General features: G+C 39.5%; 2 protein-coding genes across 7 annotated transcripts; one reads left to right on the top strand and one right to left on the bottom strand.

The window, feature by feature from the left end:
- Window positions 1–663: 663 nt before the first annotated feature.
- On the bottom strand, window positions 664–4,975 carry RMI1 (RecQ mediated genome instability 1). Of its 2 annotated transcripts, none has more exons than XM_028749604.2 (2): window positions 4,846–4,975; window positions 664–3,047 (listed from the first exon to the last, which is right to left on the bottom strand). In XM_028749604.2, the coding sequence occupies exon 2, from the start codon at window positions 3,011–3,013 to the stop codon at window positions 1,301–1,303; it is 1,713 nt and encodes a 570-aa protein (XP_028605437.2). In that variant the 5' UTR covers window positions 3,014–3,047; window positions 4,846–4,975; the 3' UTR covers window positions 664–1,300. The 2 variants fall into 2 exon arrangements, with proteins under 2 accessions (XP_028605437.2, XP_028605436.2); XM_028749603.2 differs by lacking the exon at window positions 4,846–4,975 and adding an exon at window positions 4,497–4,656.
- Window positions 4,703–21,908, top strand: HNRNPK (heterogeneous nuclear ribonucleoprotein K). 5 transcript variants are annotated; one of them, XM_028749606.2, is made up of 16 exons: window positions 4,703–4,837; window positions 7,010–7,073; window positions 7,186–7,258; window positions 8,024–8,121; window positions 8,760–8,816; window positions 10,094–10,137; window positions 11,020–11,092; window positions 12,052–12,165; window positions 15,012–15,140; window positions 15,330–15,631; window positions 15,900–15,954; window positions 17,764–17,814; window positions 19,433–19,454; window positions 19,534–19,616; window positions 19,920–20,089; window positions 20,834–21,908. In XM_028749606.2, the coding sequence occupies exons 3-16, from the start codon at window positions 7,210–7,212 to the stop codon at window positions 20,865–20,867; spliced, it is 1,281 nt and encodes a 426-aa protein (XP_028605439.1). In that variant the 5' UTR covers window positions 4,703–4,837; window positions 7,010–7,073; window positions 7,186–7,209; the 3' UTR covers window positions 20,868–21,908. The 5 variants fall into 5 exon arrangements, with proteins under 5 accessions (XP_028605439.1, XP_028605444.1, XP_028605438.1 ...); XM_028749611.2 differs by lacking the exon at window positions 4,703–4,837 and adding an exon at window positions 5,027–5,161 and having other exon boundaries at window positions 20,894–21,908; XM_028749605.2 differs by lacking the exon at window positions 4,703–4,837 and adding an exon at window positions 5,027–5,161.
- Window positions 21,909–22,420: the final 512 nt, after the last annotated feature.

The raw sequence follows: 22,420 nt of genomic DNA, 5'->3' as shown, positions 1-22,420 counted from the left end.
CAAAAAATAATTGCCTAAAATGTTTTGGATCCAACTGGGTTGACTCACAATGGATAATTAAATAAACTCAACTATCAGCTATTTTAAATTCTAGATATTATTTGAGCTGTTTGACTAATCAGTGTTTATAAATAAGATCTGCTAAAGGCACATAAGTCCTGACACTGTTACCATGAAGATTTTAACAACCTTAGCAAAGAGGGAGATCAGGTAGTCATGGTTTATCCTGCTAGTTCCTTCTGCCTTCTCTACTCCTAGGGCAGTAGTGTCCAAACTTTTTTCGGAGAGGGCCAGATTTGATGAAGTGAAGGGCTGTGAGGGCCGACCAAAGTTCAAAGTTATTGATATTTTTTTAGGATTGAAGTTGTTGAGGTAGTTTTAGGATTTTACCCCAGGAAATAAACTGCCACAGGGGCCATATTAAATTGACCAGAGAGCCAGATTAGGCCCCCAAAGTGGACTTTGAACATGCCTGTCCTAGGGGAACCAGGCGAAAGAAAATAGGGCTCTTACACCTCGAATAGTTGTGTAGAAAAGGGAATTTCTATAGGTGCAGATTGTTGTGCAAATAATACCCACTGAAATTAAAGGCACAGGAGCCTAGTCCTCTGTTCCAGGCTAGCTTGGTTGTCTTTTGTGTTTCAGCTCAAGACATTGGTCCACTAGGCTTACAAATAGTTTTATTTCAGGTTTTTCAAAATGAGTAAGATAGAAATGACATGATGCACAAATACCTTAAAAGTAGCAGAAAAACACATTGCAAATTGAACAATTCTGACTTGCCCATCACAACAGTTTAAGCATCAATTTATTTTCAGAAAGCTTATAAAGTCTTAGAAATGCGCTCCGGTAATACTGGATTTTCATTTACAGTATTTCCAAAACCTTCAGTTATGTCCAACAGTGTTGCTTAGCCGATAGTCAGGTTCTCATCAATAGAATAGGAGGTAAGCAATTTTGAGTGATTCCCCGTCCCACCTAAATCCACTCCAGAATGTTGAAGGACCCTCCAGGGCAGATGTGGGGTGAGGGCATAGCTGAATATCGCTTCACACTCTTATCACTGGCTATAACTCTTGTTTTTTCCTGATAGCATGAGAAAGTATTTTTGAAAAAAACCAGCACAAACCTTTGTTAAAATAGACAAGTACCAATGAAAACACGCTGCAGTACTCAAATATTTTCCTACTATCCCACTGATTTTTTCTGAATTCAAGCGCCCACAAAACGCCATTTCACCTAATAACTAAATATGATTTGTGATTTAACAACTTTATGGGATCGCAAACAAGAGTTTTACTTAAATGCAGCATGTATTTAGGCGTTCTTTTAAATTATTGAAATCATTTGCATTAATGTCTTGCAAAACTATTACTGTTGCTTTTGTCTGAGAAGGGATAAATTTGATGGTCATCAAACAACAGAGGTCTATTAGTGCTCGTTGGCAATTCTGTAAACCTTCCTTAATTCTAGGGCCTAGGATAGGATCTTTCTTTAGTTGTTTCATTTCAGGTGCTGAAAACCCGATCAAGCTTGTTAGAATCTCATCAGCAAAATCAACTTCTAAATAAGCTGTACCATCAGATATTTTTGCTGATAAACTTGAAAAGCCACCACTGCTTGTCAGATTTCTGGTAAGAGTTACTATAAATGCTCTAATTTTCAGAGTTGTAATAGCCTTGGGCTTGTTACTTAATAAAACTGATAAATATGTGAAGGGAAGGGCATTTAAATCAACTTTGTGGCACTTCTTTTGTATTCTGCAAGTCTGTTCAGGTTGAGGATATTGTTCAAGTTCTACATTAATGTCTGTTAGCCTATTGTTAGAATTATTGGAGGGCTTTTCATTGTTTTTCCCTTGTACCATCATATTTCCAAAACGGCCTTCCATGTTTTTGGTTCTCTGGGCATTATGTTTCATTAAAAAATCTCCTGTGCTTTCTTCATGTATATCACACATTATTGTTTCGCCAGATTCCCCAGCACTATTTATGCTAGGGCTTCTATTCAGAACCTGTATCTGTTCTTGCATGATCTCTTCTTCTAAAAGTAAATCATCCTCCAATGGAAACTCATAGAAATCTCCTTCCATGTTTCCCAGAACTGGAACACTTTGTTCTTCATTTTCTGCAATGAACGCTGCAGGGTCTTGCTGCAAACAGCTTTCAGTAGTGGGAAGCAGAGATGTGGTGGAATTTAATCTGGTACTTCGGGTGCAGCATCTACTTTCAAAAGGGGCCTCATTTATCATTAATTCTTCATTTCCCCCAAGACTTGCCAGCAGCTCTTCATCAGAAGGGCCCACTTCATCAACAGGTATTGAAATGTCACATTCAGCAGCATTTGGTTTCTCAGCATTAGGATTTCTGTCTTCTTCTCTAATAAGCCTAGCAAGAACTCTTTCTTCAGAGTTTTCTTCCACAAGGCTATCCACTTCACCCCCCAGCAATCTTACATTTTCTGGTTTAAGCAAAAGAACACCTAAGCGATATGCAACTTTCCCCTGTATCATAACCTTTGTCCCTGGAGGAAGATTGCTATGGAGAACAGGAATAGGCTGGTATTCCATGCCTTGAATGTCATGTATGCCATCTGTCAATTGCAGCATCAGCATTCGAGTAGGCTTTGCTTCCCAGGGCCTCAATGTTCCCTGTGTATTAGCAGTTATTTCCTCATTTACAGTATTTTTCTTTCTTATCTTTTGCAGTTGGGAATAGGCAGGCTGACTCACATCAACAAGTGAATCAATCTGTATGGAATAAAAGCTGTTCAATTCTCCCTTTGGATTGTTTGAAATGCAGTCAGGCAGAACTGGGTATTCGAGATCTCGGAGATCTGTAAGAAGCCACTGTTCAAAAACTTGCTTGTTAATAGAAGCCTGAGCCAAACTGCCACTGCCATTTTCTTGTTGAATCCAATCAATACATGCTTCTAGCCATGGTGCAGGAACCTTCACATGCCATGTAGATGAAAGCCAAGTTTCCACTCTTGCTGCCAGACCTGATGCAGCCATTTTCTTTTGAGGTGAAAGGAAAACTGTTAATGCCCTGGAATGAAACAAAATAGGTTTGCTGACTTTGTTAAGTTTTTACTAAATGTCTGTTTAAACAACCTATTGCCTGTGGAAACTCATGCAGCAAAATTTAACCAATCGCAACTATCTGGTAAGCTAGCCAAGTAATTTGCCAGCTCTACCTGTTCATTTAGCGAAAGTAAGTTGTTTGTAGGTCAGCAACTGAGCAGCTAAAAGTATCCCCCCCCCAAAAAAAAACTATCATATGATTACTACATTTACTGGACTAGTGTCTCTGAGGAAGTGTCTAACAGCCCAACCCTATGCATACTTTCCTTAGAATTTACTCCTTTAGTGCAGAACTATACTTCTCCAACACCCAATGCTAATTCTAGACAACAGAGATAGTTGGTTGGCCACTGTCATAATCCAGCACTGCAGAACAGAGAGGGAATGAAAAAGCAAGGGATAGAAAACGAAGAAGCAAAAGACAGAAAGAAGAGCAGGGTTTATAAAACCATCTGAATATGTATAGTTCTATCCTAAATATATTCCGATGTAACCCCAACTGAATTAAGGGGTTCGGCCCTATCAGCAAGACTGTGAAGAATTAGAGAAATCAATCCACAAAGCATTTACTTTGAAGTAGATGCAGTCACTTAACTAAAACCACAGCTAGATAAATGATGTGTGAATGACCAGGCCACCCTGTGCACATGTGCAAATCTTATGCAAATAACTGAACCATGGAATGAAAACGCGCACAACCAAAATTTTAAAGGAACCAAAGCAATAGAAAATTGGGGTGGGGACATAAAAATTGTCTAAATGATGAAAACATTTTGTTGATTTGAAAACCCTTCTTAGCATTGTATTAGAAAGTAGAGGTTTTCTAACTTTTTTTAAAAAAAAAACACCTCTTTTTTGCCTCCCACAGCAGTCTGGATTGCAGAAATTAAGCACATGAGGTGAAAGTTGCCCTCAGACAATTAAAGGCTGGTGGAGTTGTTTTTTGCAGGCTGTTGTTCCACAAATCATCTGGAAGGCAAGTTAAGGAAAGGCGGTGGTTGTTTTCCCTCTTTAGTTCCTTTTTATTAACAAATTTGCGAGAATGGGCTAAATATTATGACAGGGGAGGTTCTCAAACCTCGTGGCCTTTGCAATCAGACTGCGATACGGATTCCCCACAGCCAACATTTCCATAAACGGATTAAGACTGCACTACTTCCAACCAGCGAACATTTAATGACCGCGCAACTCTTTTTGTTTCCTAAGCTCAGCTATTTAATAATTATTTATTATTTATTATTTATTATTTATTATTATTATTATTATTATTATTAAGAAAGCTTAGCCCATGGGTGGGTCATCCTCTCATTGCGGCGCTCTCTCTCCTCCCGTTCCCCGGACTCCCCGGGACCCGAGAGCAACGGGAGACGAGAAACCCAAGGCTGCCCCTTTCCCCCGCCATCCCGCGACGTACGTGAGAAGCGCTCGACTCGCGTCCTGCCGCCACACGCGGGCCCTCGGGAGCCCTCCGCCCTCCCCCGCTTTTGTTTTAAGCGCCAAAGCGAACTTCCCAGGCTCGCGAGAAGTCCGCCCCGCCGGCTACCCGGCGGGAGGACGAGACGGAGTTTGCGCCGGCGCCATTTTGTTTCGCTCCGTCTCTCTCGCTCCCTTTTCCCCTCACGCGCGCGCGACCTCGGATCAGTTCCGTTCTCCTTGAAGCCCTTCGCCCCCTTGTCATTTCCGTAACGAGATTCGGACTGATCGCTTTGGTTCTTGCGGTTTTTGTTTTGTAATATATATATATATATCTTAAATGTAAGTACCAAGCAAGTATGTGGAAAATGGAAACAGGCCGGGGGATAAGAGGATGACGCCTCAGGCGCCCGGCCGGCCCAGAACCCCGTTTGCGAGGTTGGCGCCGCCGCGGCAGCCGCCACGGAGGGCGGGCCCCGACGGCACAGCGTGCCTCGCTTCGAGAAGGGCGGCGCCGTCAGCCAATAAGGGTGCGGCGGCTGGGCCGGCGAGCCAATAAGCGGGCGGCCGTGGCTTGTGTGAGTGTGTGCGCGCGCTACGGCTGCTTTCGGCTCTTTTCTCTCGCACTCCTTAGCGACGGATACGGCGGAGTTAGTGCGCTGCGCGGTAAGGGCCTTTTTCCCCCTCAGAGATTTTCCGTTTGCGGCGGTGGCGCGGTTTGTGTGTGTGTTTCTAAATATTTCCGTATGCTGGGTCTCCGCCGCGTCGGGCCTAGGAGGTTTTCGGGGCGCTTGTGCCTGAGGGGCGGGTGAGGGGCCTGTGGGGGAGGGGCGACAGGAGGCCCCGCTTATGGCGGCCAAGGGGGGGGGGAGGAAGGCCGTTTCGGCCGTTGCGCTACGTGGCGCCGCCCGCTCAGCGCCACGGCGTCCGCAGCCGCCCGGGGAAAAGGAGGCGGCGCGAGGAAACAAAGCTCCCCGGGTTTTGCAGCGGCTGCTGCTGCTGCTGCAGAAATCATGGCGGCCGCGGTGGGTGGAGAGGCGGCGGGGAGGCGTTTCCTTCCCCCTGGCGGAGCCCAGCAGCCCCGGCGCTCCCTGTAGGCTTTTCCCGCCGGCGAACCCGGAGCGAGGCGGCGCCGGGCCTCTTTTGTGTGCTCTTGCCCGTCGGGCGGGTGGGCCCTTCGCTCGGGGCCGCCGCCGCCGCGTGGCGTTACTCCTTCCGCTCCCGGCTCCTCCTAGCAGCTCGTGGTCGCCATTACAGCCGAAGCTGCTCTTGAGAGCCGCCATTTTTAGTCGCGTTGCTCTCCAGTAAAGGCAGATCAAGCTTATGCAACTAGAGGGAACCTTCCTTCTCCCCCCCGCGCGACCCGTTTATTGGGGGTTTGTTAGCTTTATTTTGACGGGTTGTGGCGAGGGTTGTTGCGGTTAAAATTGGGCCCTCCTGAAGCCTCGGGGTCCCTAACGGAAGTACTTGAGTGTCTTGTGCTGTGGGCCGCCTTGTCCGCAGCGCGACGGGGAGGAGAACGGGGCGATCCTTTTTGTTGAAAGCTGTTTATGAGGGGCTTGTGACACCTTCCACCCCCCTGCTCCCCACCTAGAGCCCGTGTTCATACGTCGTGTTCTTGCTTGGTACTGCCTACTTGGTACAATAGCTCCTTCCCTCTTGCTAACACCGTTAAATCGCTTTAATTGAACTCTACGTTATGGTAGATCCCGAAATCCGTTTGTATATTGCGCTTGTATGTGTTGGAGTTTATCTTGTTTTCCTCAAATCAAATGACTTGCACCAAACACAAAGATGAAATAGTAAACCAAGGTGCAGTGAGGTTTTTTTTTTTTTTTTTTTTTTTTTTTTTTTTTTTTTTAAAAGCAATATCTAATTTATGGAAGCAAAGCCACTTCTTCCCAACGGTCGCAACTATTTTCTGCAGTTTATCACTGTTGCAATTATTCATCAGTTGCAGTGCCATGAAAATGAATTCAGTTTCTTTCACTTTGGGATAGGAGTCCCTGGCTTATATTGAGCTGTATTCACTGTTGCGTTGCTTTAAGAAGAAATAGCACCTTTCAAAAAATTCAATAAAGGGCATGTTTTTCATGTGGAAATAAGTTCTGAAGTTTTCTAGGATAGAAGTTGCAACTAGCAAAAAATTTAAAGGTGGTATTAATTAGCTGAGAAAACTAATCAGATCTGGGAAATAATTCAGAGGAATTTCTTTAGTTCCTGAAACTGAGAGAACTTGGCTTCAGTAAGAAAAGTGAACGGGCATTAGTGTTTTTTTCCTGTAAAACTAGAGTGAAGTCAAGATTTTGCATGAGATGCAATTCATAACTGGGCTGCAAATAAATATATTTGATATAGTATGTACTCTTATACAATTCTTCAGAGAGATTAACTTAGGAGAAAAGAGGCATTGTTGGACAGACATTTGATATGTTTCATTTTTTTCTGTATTCTGGAATACTGAACTGTAAAATAATGAACAAGACCAAAATGGCTGTATGTTGCTTTTCATAGGCTGGCTGATCTTTGATCCCGCCCAGAACGTTTAAGGTTTGCTTGGCGAAGCTATATAATATTGGTAAGTGCTGGAAACCAAATGTCACTTCATTTCTTTAGCAAGCTGCAGAGTTGGCTGCTCTCTACTAAGCACTTATGGGGTTTTATTTATTTTTATTATTTTTATTTGACAGGTAGTATCTGCGAGGCTAAAAATAATGGAGACTGAACAGCAAGAAGAGACCTTCACTAATACAGAAACTAATGGTAAGCTATCTTGTATGTAATCAGAAATTACAGCTCTTATATGTGAAAGTAGTAACTGTATGGAATATCTGTGAATAAAAATCTCGTTTACAATCTGCACTGCAGCCACCGTAGACAATGGATGTTGGTTTAATAAAAACCTAAATTAGATGCTGCAACCAGGTCCTATTCATTGGTCATTTTAACATGTGGATCGCTCAGATTTCTGAGGGCATTTGAATCGCCTGGGGGTTTTGATTTCCAAATGTTGTATGGACTGAATGCATTTCCAGTGTAGATACTTAAAATTATTGCATAAATGATGAAAAAAACTTGGTGTACTTAAAATGGTAACCATAGTGAGCTTTTTACATTCCATAATTGATAATCCCAATATAAGCATTTTGATGGGTTAGATGCTAATTGGTATTGTTACTGTTAATGTGACTAAAGCTAACTTCACAAACATACAGACTTATAGTTAGGTTTTTTAGAGCTTTCAGTAGAAATGGACAATAAGGTTGCTTTGTTGTCTCTTCTATTGCACTTACTGTCTGGCTGTTCATTAAAGCTAAAAATAGTACTGAACAATATGGATTTGCCAAAGTTACTTTTATTAATGCTGTTAGGATAGTAATTGTTTATACCTAAATAGCCTTGGCTTAAACTTTGAGATCCCCACATTTAAAAGACTCCTTATTCCATTTAATAAAATGACTTGTGCCCTACAGCTTGTAGAAGCTAAAAATTTGGATTGTTAATCCTCTCTGTTTTCTAAAATATTAGGCAAACGTCCAGCTGAAGATATTGAAGAGGAACAGGCCTTCAAAAGATCAAGGAACACGGATGAGATGGTGGAACTACGCATTCTGCTTCAGAGCAAAGTATGTTCTGTTACATAATTGCAAGAAAAGTTATTGAGTATGTGGTATTTTGTTGTAATAATTTTACTATCCACAGTTGAGGATGAATAGTGTTCAGAATAAAGAGAATACCTGATAATCAGTTTAAGCATACCAGGGGTTATATCACAGAACTCTTAACAGATTTCTGTTTGGAGAAACAGCAAAATGTTTCTGCCATGTGAGACAATAAACCTGATTTTAAGAAGGACCTGACATTTTTTTAAAGAAAAGATTAAGCTGTATGACATATCTGCTTTTCTGAATTTTGGGAAACGGCAGCTCATTTATAGGGTTGAAAGCTGGTTCCTAGTTAAGCATTACAATATTCTGTCATAACTTGTACCGTATTAAAACATATCATTAGTATTTAAATTTGAGCAAATCTGCATTAATTGTTTGAATTTATTTTTTATCAGGAAACCAAAGGCAAGTCTCTTATGTTTGCTATAATAACTTAAAGCTCTGTGTTTAGGTTGGATTTATTTGCCATATCCACTTTTAAAAATCTGAGAGGTTTACTAAAATGAGTGTTAGTGTCAGCTTCCATGTCTAATCACAGCCTTATTATCATAATTGTATTTGTGAAAATCAATTTCAATTTTGGCTTTTTTTTATAGAATGCTGGAGCAGTGATTGGCAAAGGTGGCAAAAACATTAAGGCACTTCGTACAGACGTGAGTATTTACAAGTTAAACTAATTTGCATAGCTATTGTGAAAATTTTAAATAGGTGTCTAGTACAAGCCACTTGTATTGATTTTTAAAAAAATCTTAAGTGTCAGGATATTCCATTCATATAATTAAAACACAATAATAATTCATATGGAAAAATTCCTGTCCCTTATTTTACAAAGCATTAAACTAAATTGTATTTCATTGCTTTGGCTTGCAATACCAGAGAGCTTAAGCTTCCAATTAAAATAATTCAAACCTGGATGGCCATTCTTTATCCAGCTATAGAATTAACTTTGCTTAAACAGTCTATCTCTTCAGGAGAGAAGTGTTCAGACTGGCATGATGCTATGTACAGAACCGTTTAGCTGCATTTAATCTGGAATGAATTTTTCATGAACATCACAGTAAATATACCTACCTTTTTATAGTGGGTTGACTCCTGTGAATAGACACTTTCAGTATTAAGTCTCAATAGTTAAACGCTATGCTTTGTAAAAAGCAATTTTTTATATTGTGCATAGTCTTCAGTTTTTGAAAGTGTGATATTGGTATTTAATGAAATATTTGGCACGATATCATTTCACATTGTGTTTGATATTTTCATTATATTGTAAAACGCCTGCAGAATGTTATAACTGTCAACTTTGGTTACTAGATCTGAGGTATAAGAATGAACTTGGGTAGTAATCACATGTGCATTAACTGACCTTTCTGAAGCTAGTGTACTTAAAAATTCACCTGCCTAAATCTAGATTCCATACATATAATTCATGGATTAGTGGCTTTCCCAATTTTCCCAGGATTTCAGTAATCTGAATCTCTACAGATTTTGTGTCTACCCTCACGAGCCAGCCTGCTACTGCAACTTCTAATGTTAAAAGTAGTTTAGGCCAAGTAACTCATTTTTACGGTCCATAACTGTTAAGCCACAGTCAATGTAGCTATCCGTTATTGTGTTAGTCTTCAGAACAACTTAAGCTTGTTTCATTGAGAGTAATGAGTATAGTTTGTATTAAATTAAAATTTATTGCTTTTCCCCCTCTTCCCTCTCCTTGTTTTTTTGGCCATATATCTCTCCGTTGCCCATGTACTGGATCGACATGCCCCTGCGTTGCCCACCATGACGTTGGCCCATCCGCCCCTGAACGCCCATGTGAAAACCCTGGTTGGCTATGCCCAAAAATGTGCTCGTTGCCAAACGGGTGCCTTACTTGACAACTTCTGATTGAATGCCCATGCCCAATGCCAACATCCACGAACGCCAATGACCAATGCAGTACAATGCCAGTGTTTCAGTCCCAGACAGCAGTGGCCCCGAGCGGTATGTCCCAACAGTTTATGCCTCACTGCCTGATTAGAAAGAGAGAAATGTATATTATTACCTGCCTTTTATATAATTAAATAGTATCCCCGTAGACGGTGTATTGTTTTTTTTAAGTTTTCTGTCTTATTTTCCCCATTAAGTCTTTTTTGTCACTGAACTTTTACGTGAGTTGCCCACCCAACAATCCACTAATTTTATTTCAATGGAAGGAGCACAGCTTCAATTGTTGTATATTTGCTGCATTGTAAATCAGATTGTTTCAAAATAGTCTCTCGCTCTGCTCTGTCTTTGTGGTCCACCTTGCTCCCCCAGCATTGCCTGTTCATAATTTTTTCTGATGAAATGCTAACTCCTGGTTCACTCTCCTTCACTTCTCATTTGTGTTGTCTTTTTTGTCTTGCATTTGTATTCGTTTTCTTGCAGAGCCCATTAGTAACCTAATTTCTAACTGGTCTCATAACCCTATTCCAAATATAATGTTCACCACTTGCATATTCCCATGTTTCCTATGAGAAGGTGTGCCAGTTTAACAATGTAATAGTGAGGGTATCCTAAATTAGTGGTGGCGGGGAACATGAGTATTCACTCCTGCTTTCAGTTCTTCGTTAATTTCTTGTCCACTTAATCTGACTCCTTCCAAGAAACTCATTCTCTTATCTCCAAAACCTTATTTTAAACTTGTATCGTTTATATTATTGGGCATAAACAAAGGTGCATGTGCTGTATCTTCAGTAAAAGGTTTACTTAAGTGGGGAATATTAACTCGTAAGTTCAGCTCTGTAAAGTTGACTTATAACACATAAAATTATGAATACACAACTTACTTTACCTTTCCCCCTATCTTATTTGTGACACCTGATGCTTAATGCTATTTGACAGCATACTGAGTATAAGTGCAGATATCGAAACAATTGGAGAAATCTTGAAGAAAATTATCCCTACTTTGGAAGAGGTAAGTGTATTTGGGTGTATACATCTGAATGGCGAGCTTCAAATGCTCTTGTTTTCTGTCGCTAACTTGCCCTCTATTTAAAATACAGATATGTATCCCAGTTGGAGTGTCAGCAAGAGTTGGTTGTGTATAACACACCAAATAAAATTAAGTTTGAAATTTTAATGTACTGAGGCAGGCCATAGGTCCATATAACTCAGTATTGTTTTGTATTTTGATTTTATTGTGTGAACCGCCTTGTCATCTCTGGGTATAGGGTGGTATATATATTCAGTTAATAATAATAAATCATCATCATCACCTTGCCTACACTGATAGCAGCTCTCCAAAGTTTAAGAGGGGACTTTGCCAGCCCTTTCTGAAGATGCCAAGGCTTGAACCTGGGAGCTTTTTATATACAAATTCTATCACTGAGCTGTGGCCCCTTATTTTCTTGGGGTGCATTATCAATAGCAAGGTCACTGTGTGTGGTCATAGACCTTGATAGTAGGGGTTGATTTTATTTCTCCTATATGCTGAATATTCCTTGACTTAAATAAAACCCGCTAAGAATGGCAATCGGAAAGTATTTTAGGCTGGTCTACTTACATATGCACTCCTTCCAGTGAGATTTTCTACTTGGAATATTAGGAACCCCCGCCCCGCCCCGCCCCCACTACAATATCACAGCTGTGTTTGAAACACCTTTTAGATTTTTAAAAGCAGCTGGCTGGACTGCATAAACTTGTGTTAGAGTAAAATCAGGCCCCTGAACTCTTGGATAATGGTACTACTTTAACATTTAAATCGTAATATATAAACTGTTTGGAGAATGATGTCTGGATTTAGTGGGTGATAGGTACTGGAAGTTGGAAATCAGAAAAAGTAACAGTATGGTACTGTACTGGGTAGTAAATGGGTACTTATTCAAGCAAACATCTTACTACTTTTCTCATTCTTCACCCTGAATATGTCTATAGTATCAACATTACAAGGGAAGTGACTTCGACTGCGAGTTAAGGCTGTTGATTCACCAGAGTTTGGCTGGAGGAATTATTGGTGTCAAGGGTGCTAAAATCAAAGAACTCAGAGAGGTAACATAATTTTTGTCTTTTGATATAAGCATAGTTACCTTAAAAACAATCACTTTCTTGAAGATGATGTTCAGTTCATAGTTGTTACTAGTCATTGGGTGGCAAGAATGCCTCAACCTTACTAGAATTTATTCATCTTGTGCTGCTAAAGAATTACAAACCCAAATATGTGATTAATTTACAAACACAGAGTTTCCTTTGAGTAAAAGAAAGTGTAGAGAAAGAGATCAATTTTATTCTGGTTTTAACTTTGGTTACTAAAATTGGTGACAGTTTCTAATACTTCTGTAGTATCTGAAGCTGTTTCTCATTGTACAGCTGAAATGGCTAGCGCAAAAGGTTTGTTTGTGGGTGCCTGATCCCCTGATGGAACTTGTACTCCAGAGATTCTAGAGAAACAATTTCTTAGCAGTTACTGCAAAGGTGGTGGTTTCCACATAATTTGTACACCGTAGTTGGAGGTTCACCAAAATCTGAGCCTGTGTAGTAGCGTCACTAAGTGTAAAAATGGAATACGAAATCTATAGAGTGAAAACATAGCCTAATAATTGTCAAACACTTCACAGTGGTCTTTGTTAATCACATTTCACTCCTGGTATAAGGAACCAACTTGGGCTGCTGACAAAATAGCTCCTTAGAGATTCACTCAGTTTCTGGAGTGCAGGCCTCTCTATAAATTAGGGTTCCGAGGCTAAAAAGTCTGTCTTTGATTTGAGCACTCATGGGGGAATACTCGGGCAAATCCAACTACAGTGGTACCTCGGCTTCAGGTTACAGAAGCTTCAGGCTACAAACTCTGCTAACCCAGAAATAGTACCTCGGGTTAAGAATTTTGCTTCAGGATGAGAACAGAAATTGTGTGTTGATGGCGGGAGGCCCCATTAGCTAAAGTGGCCCTAAAGATTAAGAACAGTTTCAGGTTAAGAACGGACCTCCAGAACGAATTAAGTTCTTAACCCAAGCTACCACCATAAACATGACTTGTATACAACTTACGAATGTGTTTAAAGTTGATGATAAAAGCAAGTAGGTCTGCCACAATTGTGTCTGCACAGTTTTCTTCAGCAGACCTTTTTATGACTGTTGAAGTGCTTTTGCAGCCTGGCGATCTTTCACTGGAAAATTTTGAACCTTTAGACTCATTGTGAAGACTTTCTTTTACTCATTTTATTAATAAAGGACATTGTTTCATCTACTCTTAGAGGCAATAGTAAGACCAGTGTTGCAGAAGCTCGCTTGATCCCCAATTAATTAAATACTTAAAGTCAAACCATTTGCTAGCTGTGGTGGCTGAGCACTCAATTACTTAGACATTTAAAGACCAGGGTTTGGTGCTGGGACTTCTTTGGCTTCATCTTCTTTCTGCATCTTTGTAGGAGAGAAATTTAATGTGGCCCTGTTGAATGTCTTGCACGCTTTGAGGTTATTGAGAATATTAAAAATATAACCACACTTTATTTCAACCCTGAGTTAGAGTTTTTTTGCAATGGTTCCTTCTATTTCGTTGGGACATTAATGTACTTCTCGTCATTGGCTCTTGTGGACTTCTGCCGGGGTTTGTCCTAACTAAAACTGCTGAAAAAGTTCATCTTGGATTTTGGAGCGGATTCATGATGGTCCAGCTCAATTTATTCTGAAGCATTTGTGGCAATATTCCTTGAATCACTTAGCATAATGTAGCATGCTAGTATTACTTAGTAAATAGTAATACAGTTGTACCTTGGTTTTCGAACGCCTTGTTGTTTGAACATTTTGGTTCCCGAACACTGCAAACCTGGAAGTGAGTGTTCCAGTTTGCAAACCTTTTTTGGAAGCCAAACGTCTGACACAGCTTCTGTGGCTTCCAGTTGAGTGCAGGAAGCTCCTACAGCCGATCGGAAGCTGTACGTTGGTTTTTGAACATTTTCGGAAGTTGAAAGGACTTCCTGAACAGATTCCGTTTGAGAACCAAGGTACAACTATGCTTAGCATGATGTCATTAAAATGTCCAATTTAGAAGAACAGGATTTGTTGGTAGCCCCAGAAGTAGTTCAGGAAAACTGCTTTGTGATGTGGTTGTGTTACACTTAAAAGAGCAGACACGCAATTGGAAGTGTTACTATGTCCAGGCCTCCTATATCAGGTGGAGTTGGTAGCCAGGAGTGTTTGTCTACTGACTTTGGCTAATGTACCAATGGTTTGAATGCCTGCTAAAGAAGGATTGTACAGGCTCTAATACCCTCTTGACTGGACCACAGTAATGTGTGGCAGCTTGGAAACTTTACTTGGTTGGTTAGATATGTCAGCTGACAGAAGCTTATAATAATAATTTGTTGGTGCTCTTCTGGCAATAAATTTTTTTCCCAGACCAAATTTAAGCCCAGAAATCAAGCTTTAATGCAGTTAATATATCATAAATGGTTAAATTTAAGGAATAATCTTTGGAGGGAGTATGTGACATGTGTAGCCCCTCATTTGGGTTGGATGTAAGTTGTGGAACCAAGCATGTGAAAAAAACATCAGTTCTGCTTTTAAATGCATTTTACAAATTTCTATTTTGAATTGGGGAGGAAGGAAGGAAACTCAATAGGGGTGGGACCATAAATCATTCCTGTATTGTTGAATTTTAAAGATATCAAACAGTGAAAAGTAGGTGAACCATAACTAGTGTAATTATATGGTTTGTATGTACAAGCCATGAGAGTGCATTTTGAGAATGGAGTTTTCTTAGCTTCCTGTTTGTATTTTTTGTGCCGCTACTTGTTCAGCATACAAATCTCAAAAACAAACTATGTTAAATAGTTTTCAGCTTTCTTATTGGTTAGAGTGGATTCTAAATAATTTTTTACTTAAAATTTTCTTGGCAGAACACTCAGACCACCATTAAGCTTTTCCAAGAATGCTGTCCACATTCTTCCGACAGAGTGGTGCTAATTGGTGGAAAGCCTGATAGAGTTGTGGAATGCATCAAAATAATATTGGATCTTATATCAGAGGTAATTTAATCTTTACAGTAATTTGTTTTCATACCCCCACGCCTTTTTTGTGCAAAGATAGTTGCATTTTTTGCTTGAAATAAGCTATACATGTAACTTCAATAATTGGTAGTCTTTTAATATATGTGTTAAAATATAATTGTGGGAAATGTTCAGAAGACTAAAGTTGTTTTCCTTTTTTCATATTAGTCACCAATCAAAGGACGTGCACAGCCTTATGATCCAAACTTTTATGATGAAACGTACGACTATGGTGGATTTACAATGATGTTTGATGACAGAAGGGGGCGTCCTGTGGGATTTCCAATGCGTGGCAGAGGAGGCTTTGATCGAATGCCTCCAGGTCGTGGTCGTCCAATGCCTCCACGAAGAGATTATGATGACATGAGCCCTCGCAGAGGACCTCCTCCCCCTCCTCCAGGCCGTGGTGGTAGAGGTGGCAGCAGAGCTCGCAATCTTCCTCTTCCTCCCCCTCCTCCTCCCAGAGGCGGGTACGTCAACATTGTAATGATTCCGAGTGCTTTTATAGAGCAGTTCAGCTAACAGCCGCTTAGAGTAAGGTTTGTGCTTGAGGGAGAACATAGTAGTTGATAAATGGAACTGGTTTTTATGTTTGTTTTAAGTGGGATGGATGGATTTATAAAACATGAATTTCTGTGACATAATATTAGTCAAATTGCTTATTTATGTATTTGACAATGTCTTTATGTGAGACTTTCAATTGTCAACACTCTAAATTATATCATTTGCTTTCTTAAGGGATCTTATGTCTTATGACCGAAGGGGCAGACCTGGCGATCGCTACGATGGAATGGTAAGTTATGTTCAATAGAACGCCGAATACAGTTTTTCGGTAATTGGGTATCTTGAAAGCATTGTTTTATGTATGACTTGGGATATCAATGCCCTTTTACAATTTTACCTTTCACAATTAATTTTCAGTTTTCTTTAAGAAAGTGTTCATGAATCTTGAGTATTTGGAGACTTTAATAGTATTGTAGTTCAAGTTTTTCTCTTCACTGGCACTTGTGTACTTAGAACAGAGCTTTTGAAACTGTGTCACGACAGGTTAATGTGTTGGCTGCAGTCTGTAGGCTTTCCTGGGGCTGGAAAGGGGTTAGTTTAACCTCCAGTTTCCTAGTAAAACTGAATTACTATGTCACGAAATGATGCATGTCTAAAAAGTGTGTGGCCAGCATGAGAAGTTTGGAAAGCTCTGACTTACAGGATCTTAATCTTCAGGGTTAGGAACATGATTCTAATTGTGGGTCATCTTTTTCAAAATGAGTAACAGGTCTGATGAGGAAGAAATGTACTTTGACCAAGTTATTTAAGTCAGATTCATGTAGGGCTGTAGTTCCATAGTATTTTATGTTTGCAGTATGAAAGGAATATAAAGTTATATTTTACTGCTACCAGTTACCGGGGAAAAAGACCCATTGACTTCAGTAGGATTATATCTAGGTGGGCAGGTATAGAACTGCGCTGCAAGGCTCTTAGCGTATACAAGATTTCAGCCTAATTTACTGTGTACAGAATGCTTGCTTTCCTGCATGCCTAAATCAGAATTTACACTTTCTTAGGAATTACCAGAGGGGAAATGAACTCAGTAACTGCCCATAACACAAGTTCATTGAGTGACTCAGAAGCAAATGAATTTTAATATAATATAATTATATAATATATAATTAATATAATATAGACAGTATAAATTTTAATATAGTTAAAATACATAGTAATATAGTACAAATTAAACCAAACCCCAAACTGTATTTTAACTTAAAACATGTAATAACTGTTTGATACATTGAACCAAGTCAGGCTTATTTATTTTATGTTACTTTATTCGGGGCATTGTGAGAGGATTTATGTAGGTAATTGAAAAAATAAGAGCAGTATCCAATATTGCGTGTGTACAGGGCCTGCCACTTACATGAGGGTTCAGCTCCTGGTGTCCATATGCAAAGGCAAAATCACGTAAACCCAGGAAACCCCCAGAACTACTCCCTCACCCTGCGCAATCATCCAAACTTGTCCAGAGCAGGCCTGGCCTCTGCCTTGCTTTCTGAGCTCTGGGAAGGCTGTGCAAGGCCCTGGCGGCATCCCATAACCCTTGAACATCCTTCCCAGAGGCTGGTAAGCAGTGAGTTTTCCCTGCCCTTCTTTTATTTCTTTTTTGACTGCCCAAGGTCACAATTGTGTAAGTAAATTATGCATAAGTGGTGGCCACTGCACACTTCTCACACAATTGGATTTTCCCTGCACCCCCACCAAATCTCTAGGGATTCTCAACCTTTGTAACAGAATGGGGTGGTCTGCATGGGGAAGGTATGGAAAAAGGAGCATTCTCTGCATCTGATTGAAGTCAATTCTGCTTGCATATGGACTTCACTCACGTTGCTTAAGAGCTGCACTTGGCTGCAGAATAATATAAGTAGTGCATATGGAAATTGCCTTAAATTGTCACCTATCAAGCTTGTTTTGCATATATTCTAACATGCAAACTGGTTTATGCAGTCTGTATCACATAAGTTTACAGGCACATAAGCTTTATGATTTATGAGTCTATAAAGTCCCAAGTAACTTGTTTCAAATGTATTTCTTCTTTCTTCTCTTTGGCAAGATGATGCAATGTCATGTCAATGCTTGCGATGACATAGAAACGCCAGAAATGGTGAGTACACTAATTAAAAAGCCTGCTTTGATTGGTGTTCTTGATGGTAGGAGAGAGGCAATAAGGAACTGGTTTTGAGCACAAACTGCCATTGCTAAAAGCTTCCATTTGGGGGTTTGCTAGATTTTAAGCAAGTAATACTTTTAGCAACAACTTTCTCCTACATCTTCTCCTAGAAGCTTGTAGTTGAAATGGATATGTTTAGATTAAACTCAAATACTTGTAGAGGCAAAGGAAACAGTTGCCTTAAGTATGGATGATGCAAAATTTCCCACCTACTGCTTAATTTGTACTGTGGAATTCCTTCTCATATACTCTTTCAATCCCAGAAATGTTACAACATATTGTTTGTATAGTTAAGTAATATGGGATGAATGAAACATTAAAATACCTGAAGCAGTGATTTGAGTTCCTTAATGTCTCCTGAAATGTGTGTGCCTCTAAGTTGGCAACTGAAGACCTGAAAGATTCCAAAATGTTTTTTTCTCTTAATATGTTGTTTGATAGGCCTTAACTGAAAATGTTTAAAAAATTTAAAAACCTGTGTGCGCACACTGCCATGATGAATGTATGCATACCCATGTGTATGCATAGGCTGCTTGAGCTGGGTGGGAACAGAGGGAGAGCTTGCCAGTGCACCAGGAAGGCATTCCATCACATGTTAAATTAGCGGAGCTGAATTTGTAACCTACCTCTGACGAGAACTGAGAATGTTTTGAGTGTTGATGGGAATGTAATTAGCATTACTGCCTGGCTTTTTTGTACAAGGTTGTCAGAATGTTAAATAGGGGTAATAGACTATTATTGAGGGCTATATAGTTTAGTCATTATCTGGTATTGGAATCTAAACATTTCCACTAGAATTGTTATTGCTGACTTTGCATGAATCATGCTGCATAAAATACGCCTGATCAGTTACTGATTTGGTGTTCTCCATTGGAAAGTACAGTGTGGTACCTTGGGTTACAAACTCCGCTAACCTCAGGATGAGAACAGAAATCATGCAGCAGCGGGAGGCCCCATTAGCTAAAGTGGTACCTCATGTTAAGATTGGTTTCAGGTTAAGAACAGACCTCTGGAACAAATTAAGTTCGTAACCAGAGGTACCACTGTATTTTGAGATTGTTGAGATACCTAGATTCATTGGGGAAGGAGTTCCACAATGCTGGTGCTTTGGTGGTGAAAGGCCCTTGAAATCCAGAAATGCACAGATTTTACCTATGGTTTTATGGCAGAGGTCCAGTTATATATAGGTAGAGCTATATAGATATATATAAAGGTAAAGGGACCCCTGACCATTAGGTCCAGTTGTGACCGACTGGGGTTGCAGCGCTCATCTCGCTTTATTGGCCGACGGAGCCGGTGTACAGCTTCCGGGTCATGTGGCCAGCATGACTAAGCCGCTTCTGGCAAACCAGAGCAGCGCACGGAAACCTTCCCGCTGGAGCGGTGCCTATTTATCTACTTGCACTTTTGCGTGCTTTCGAACTGCTAGGTTGGCAGGAGATAGATAGATATAGATACAGATAAAGATATCAGCTGTTTAGAATACTTTCGTTAGCTTCCATGTTACATGAAAAGCTGCTAAGACTTTTTCTTTTTGTTTCCTTTTTGCTAGTTCGAGGGTGGATCAGGATATGGTAAGTTTTAATGCATGTGTACTATATACAATTTACTGTTCAGTCATTAAAAGAGCAAGATGCATACGTTTTAAATCAGACTATTCTTATGCAGGGGGTCGTGGCTCTTACGGTGATCTTGGTGGACCCATAATTACAACACAAGTAACAATACCCAAAGATGTAAGTATATTCCCTGTAGTTAAAATATTTTCAAATCTTGCGACATACGGTTTTTTAATCTTTGTGCAGTATGTTAGACTTACTGTTATCTTCAGGGTTATATGTTAAGCTTGTATTCTGCTTTGAAGGAAATGAGCTAAAATTTCCTCCCCAACTTGTTATTGAACATACTATCCAGGAGTGCTGCCTAATAAATTGTCGTATTGTGTAATGGTATGTTTTTGTACTCTGGTAATAATTTTGTATGTTGTAATGTTGCAATTACTAGCTGTTGGTAAAAAAAACCCTCACTTTTTTTTCTAGCTGGCTGGTTCCATTATTGGAAAAGGAGGCCAGAGGATCAAACAGATACGCCATGAATCAGGAGCTTCAATCAAAATTGATGAACCCTTAGAGGGCTCGGAAGATCGGATAATAACTATCACAGGCACACAGGACCAGATTCAAAATGCACAGTATTTACTGCAAAACAGGCAAGTTGCATAGAACTGCAGCTGTAAACTAAATGTGTAAATCATTACTGAACTTTGTCTCTTGTATGGTATGCCTTTTTAAAGAAAGCTATTTTTAAAAACAAAAAACACCTTTACGCTGGTAGTGTATACTAACTTCTGCACTTCGTAGTATGCCTTTCTCTTCTGTTTTCCATTCTTACTCTATGAAGACACCCTCAAAACTAATCTTGCTGGAAGTGACCTTAACCAAGCAGTCCTCATTTCTCTGGTGAAAACTGCTGCAAAAAACCTACTTGTAATCTATTACATAGAGCCTGTAGAAAATATAGAAGATTTCAGTGGATGTTGGTCTAGTTCTGTGTGGAAGACTAGTGATTTTGTTGTTTTTAGATAACCAAATCGACAACAAATCGCAGTCTGCCATATGGCACAGACCATGCCTCTACAGGACAAGTTGAAAACTATTGGTGCTGTTTAATGCAGCATTTCACACCTCACTGGCATTGCTTCCTTTTCTGCCATGTATAACAGCTCTAGGTTGTACTTGCTTTATTTCCTCTAACATCAGCTGTCTAGTGAGCATTTTGCAATGTGTAACTTGTCTTTTTGAAAGTAGATAGCTACTAATTACAAACTGTAAAATTTTAACCAGTATGTATTGTCTAATATTTATAATTGTGTAAAATGTATTTGCAAATATTGATTCAAGTTGTTTGTTCAACCATTCTAATACATGCCTTTTTTTTTTCTTTTTCCTTATAGTGTGAAGCAGTATGCAGATGTTGAAGGATTCTAATGCAAGATATTTTTTCTTTTTTATAGTGTGAAGCAGTATTCTGGAAAGTTTTTCTAAGACTAGTGAAGAACTGAAGGAGTCCTGCATCTTTTTTTTTTCTTAAATCTGCTTCTGTTTAAAAAGCCAACATTCCTCTGCTTCATAGGTGTTCTGCATTTGAGGTGTAGTGAATTTTTTTTGCTGTCACCAGATGTAATGTTTTTAGTTCTCTACATATAGGTGGGTGGGAGTGGGGTGGCTTGCAAAACTAACATTGGTATTTTGAAACAGCAGCAGAGAAGGTGGATTTTATTTTTGTTCTATGTTGGTTGTAAACTGTAATGTTTTTTCTGTCACGTGTGAACCATCTGCTTTATACCTTTTTTGTTTTGAAGAGGGAGAAGAGTACTGGTAGTTCACTTACCTATCCCTGGCATCCATTCAAAGCAGTGTGCAGAATGTAATGCTCTTTTGTAAGATGTTTTATGATTTTAAAAATAAATTTAGTGAACCAATTCTTGCAGTCATTTTTTTAATGCATACTTCTGTAGCTAAAATACACTTTCTACACCATTAATTGAGCTTGGCTTTTTCCCTATACCAGAGAAGCAGAACACCCAATTTCATTGTTTTTGCAAATTGGGAGTATTGATAATGCACTGACTCCAAAGTTTGATGTGTGAAGAAACTGAAAAATATTGAAACAGTTTTGCGTTCTTGTTACTCCAAATGTATGCCCCTAATTATTGTACTGCAACTTGTTGGTTTGAATAAAATTTCACAAAACTTGGTTTGTCATGGAATAGCAATTAACTGTAGAGGCTATTGGAATTTTAGTCCTTTCTAGCATTGGCAATCTTGCCCATATCCGACTGTAACTTGTTTAAAATGTTTCTATTGTATAAAAACTGAATGACAAAACAATTGTATCTCACTGTTTGAGTTGCATAGAAAATGTGTGTGGAATCAAAAGAACCTGGATATTTTCATGTAAAAATCTCAGCATTTGTATTAATAGTTTACAAGTTTATTTGTCTCGAATAAACATTGTAATAACATCCAGCTGCATGTAACTTCGAGGTTTCAATATTTACTCTAGGTCTAATTCTCTACAGACTTAAAATATTTTCCTCTTTGTGTTTCACAATAAATTAAAAGATAAATTGAAATCTACCATGCCCTTCTTTCTTAGCTCTGAATGCTACACTGAGAAGCTATAGAAGAACATTTGCCAAAGATTCCTTCATTTGAGATACCTTTAGTATTTAAGGAAGAACATCTTCATGAGGGCTTTTTGCAAAACCTGATCATGTAAGTGCTACTTATGTCAAAGTTAAAAAATGGCATATAAAGTTGCAAGTGGAGAGGAAGCTGTGCTGCAGTGGAGTGCTTTAGAGCAAAAAGAACAATGTAGATCTGGATTGTCGGCAGATCTCTGATATGAAGTGGATCGGCAGTGATACTTGATACCCCATTGGTGAAATGAAGACTTGGATTAATCGAAAGTGGATTTTGAGTACAGAAGAGCTCCATTCAGTTTTGGTCCTCGAACGGATATTTTTGGACTATTAAGT

This window comes from Podarcis muralis, chromosome 11, assembly GCF_964188315.1.
Source record: "Podarcis muralis chromosome 11, rPodMur119.hap1.1, whole genome shotgun sequence".
NCBI lineage: Eukaryota > Metazoa > Chordata > Lepidosauria > Squamata > Lacertidae > Podarcis > Podarcis muralis.
The sequence above is the reverse complement of the archived record's forward strand: the minus strand, read 5'-3'. Positions and strand labels throughout refer to the sequence as shown.

Bases quoted from the DNA above. Each gene is read 5' to 3' on its own strand.
- RMI1 (XM_028749604.2), bottom strand. From the start codon at position 3,013: ATGGCTGCATCAGGTCTGGCAGCAAGAGTGGAAACTTGGCTTTCATCT.
- HNRNPK (XM_028749606.2), top strand. From the start codon at position 7,210: ATGGAGACTGAACAGCAAGAAGAGACCTTCACTAATACAGAAACTAAT. The intron at 10,138-11,019 runs GTATGTCCCAAC...GCTATTTGACAG, and splicing joins GACAGCAGTGGCCCCGAGCG to CATACTGAGTATAAGTGCAG. The intron at 17,815-19,432 runs GTGAGTACACTA...CCTTTTTGCTAG, and splicing joins ACATAGAAACGCCAGAAATG to TTCGAGGGTGGATCAGGATA.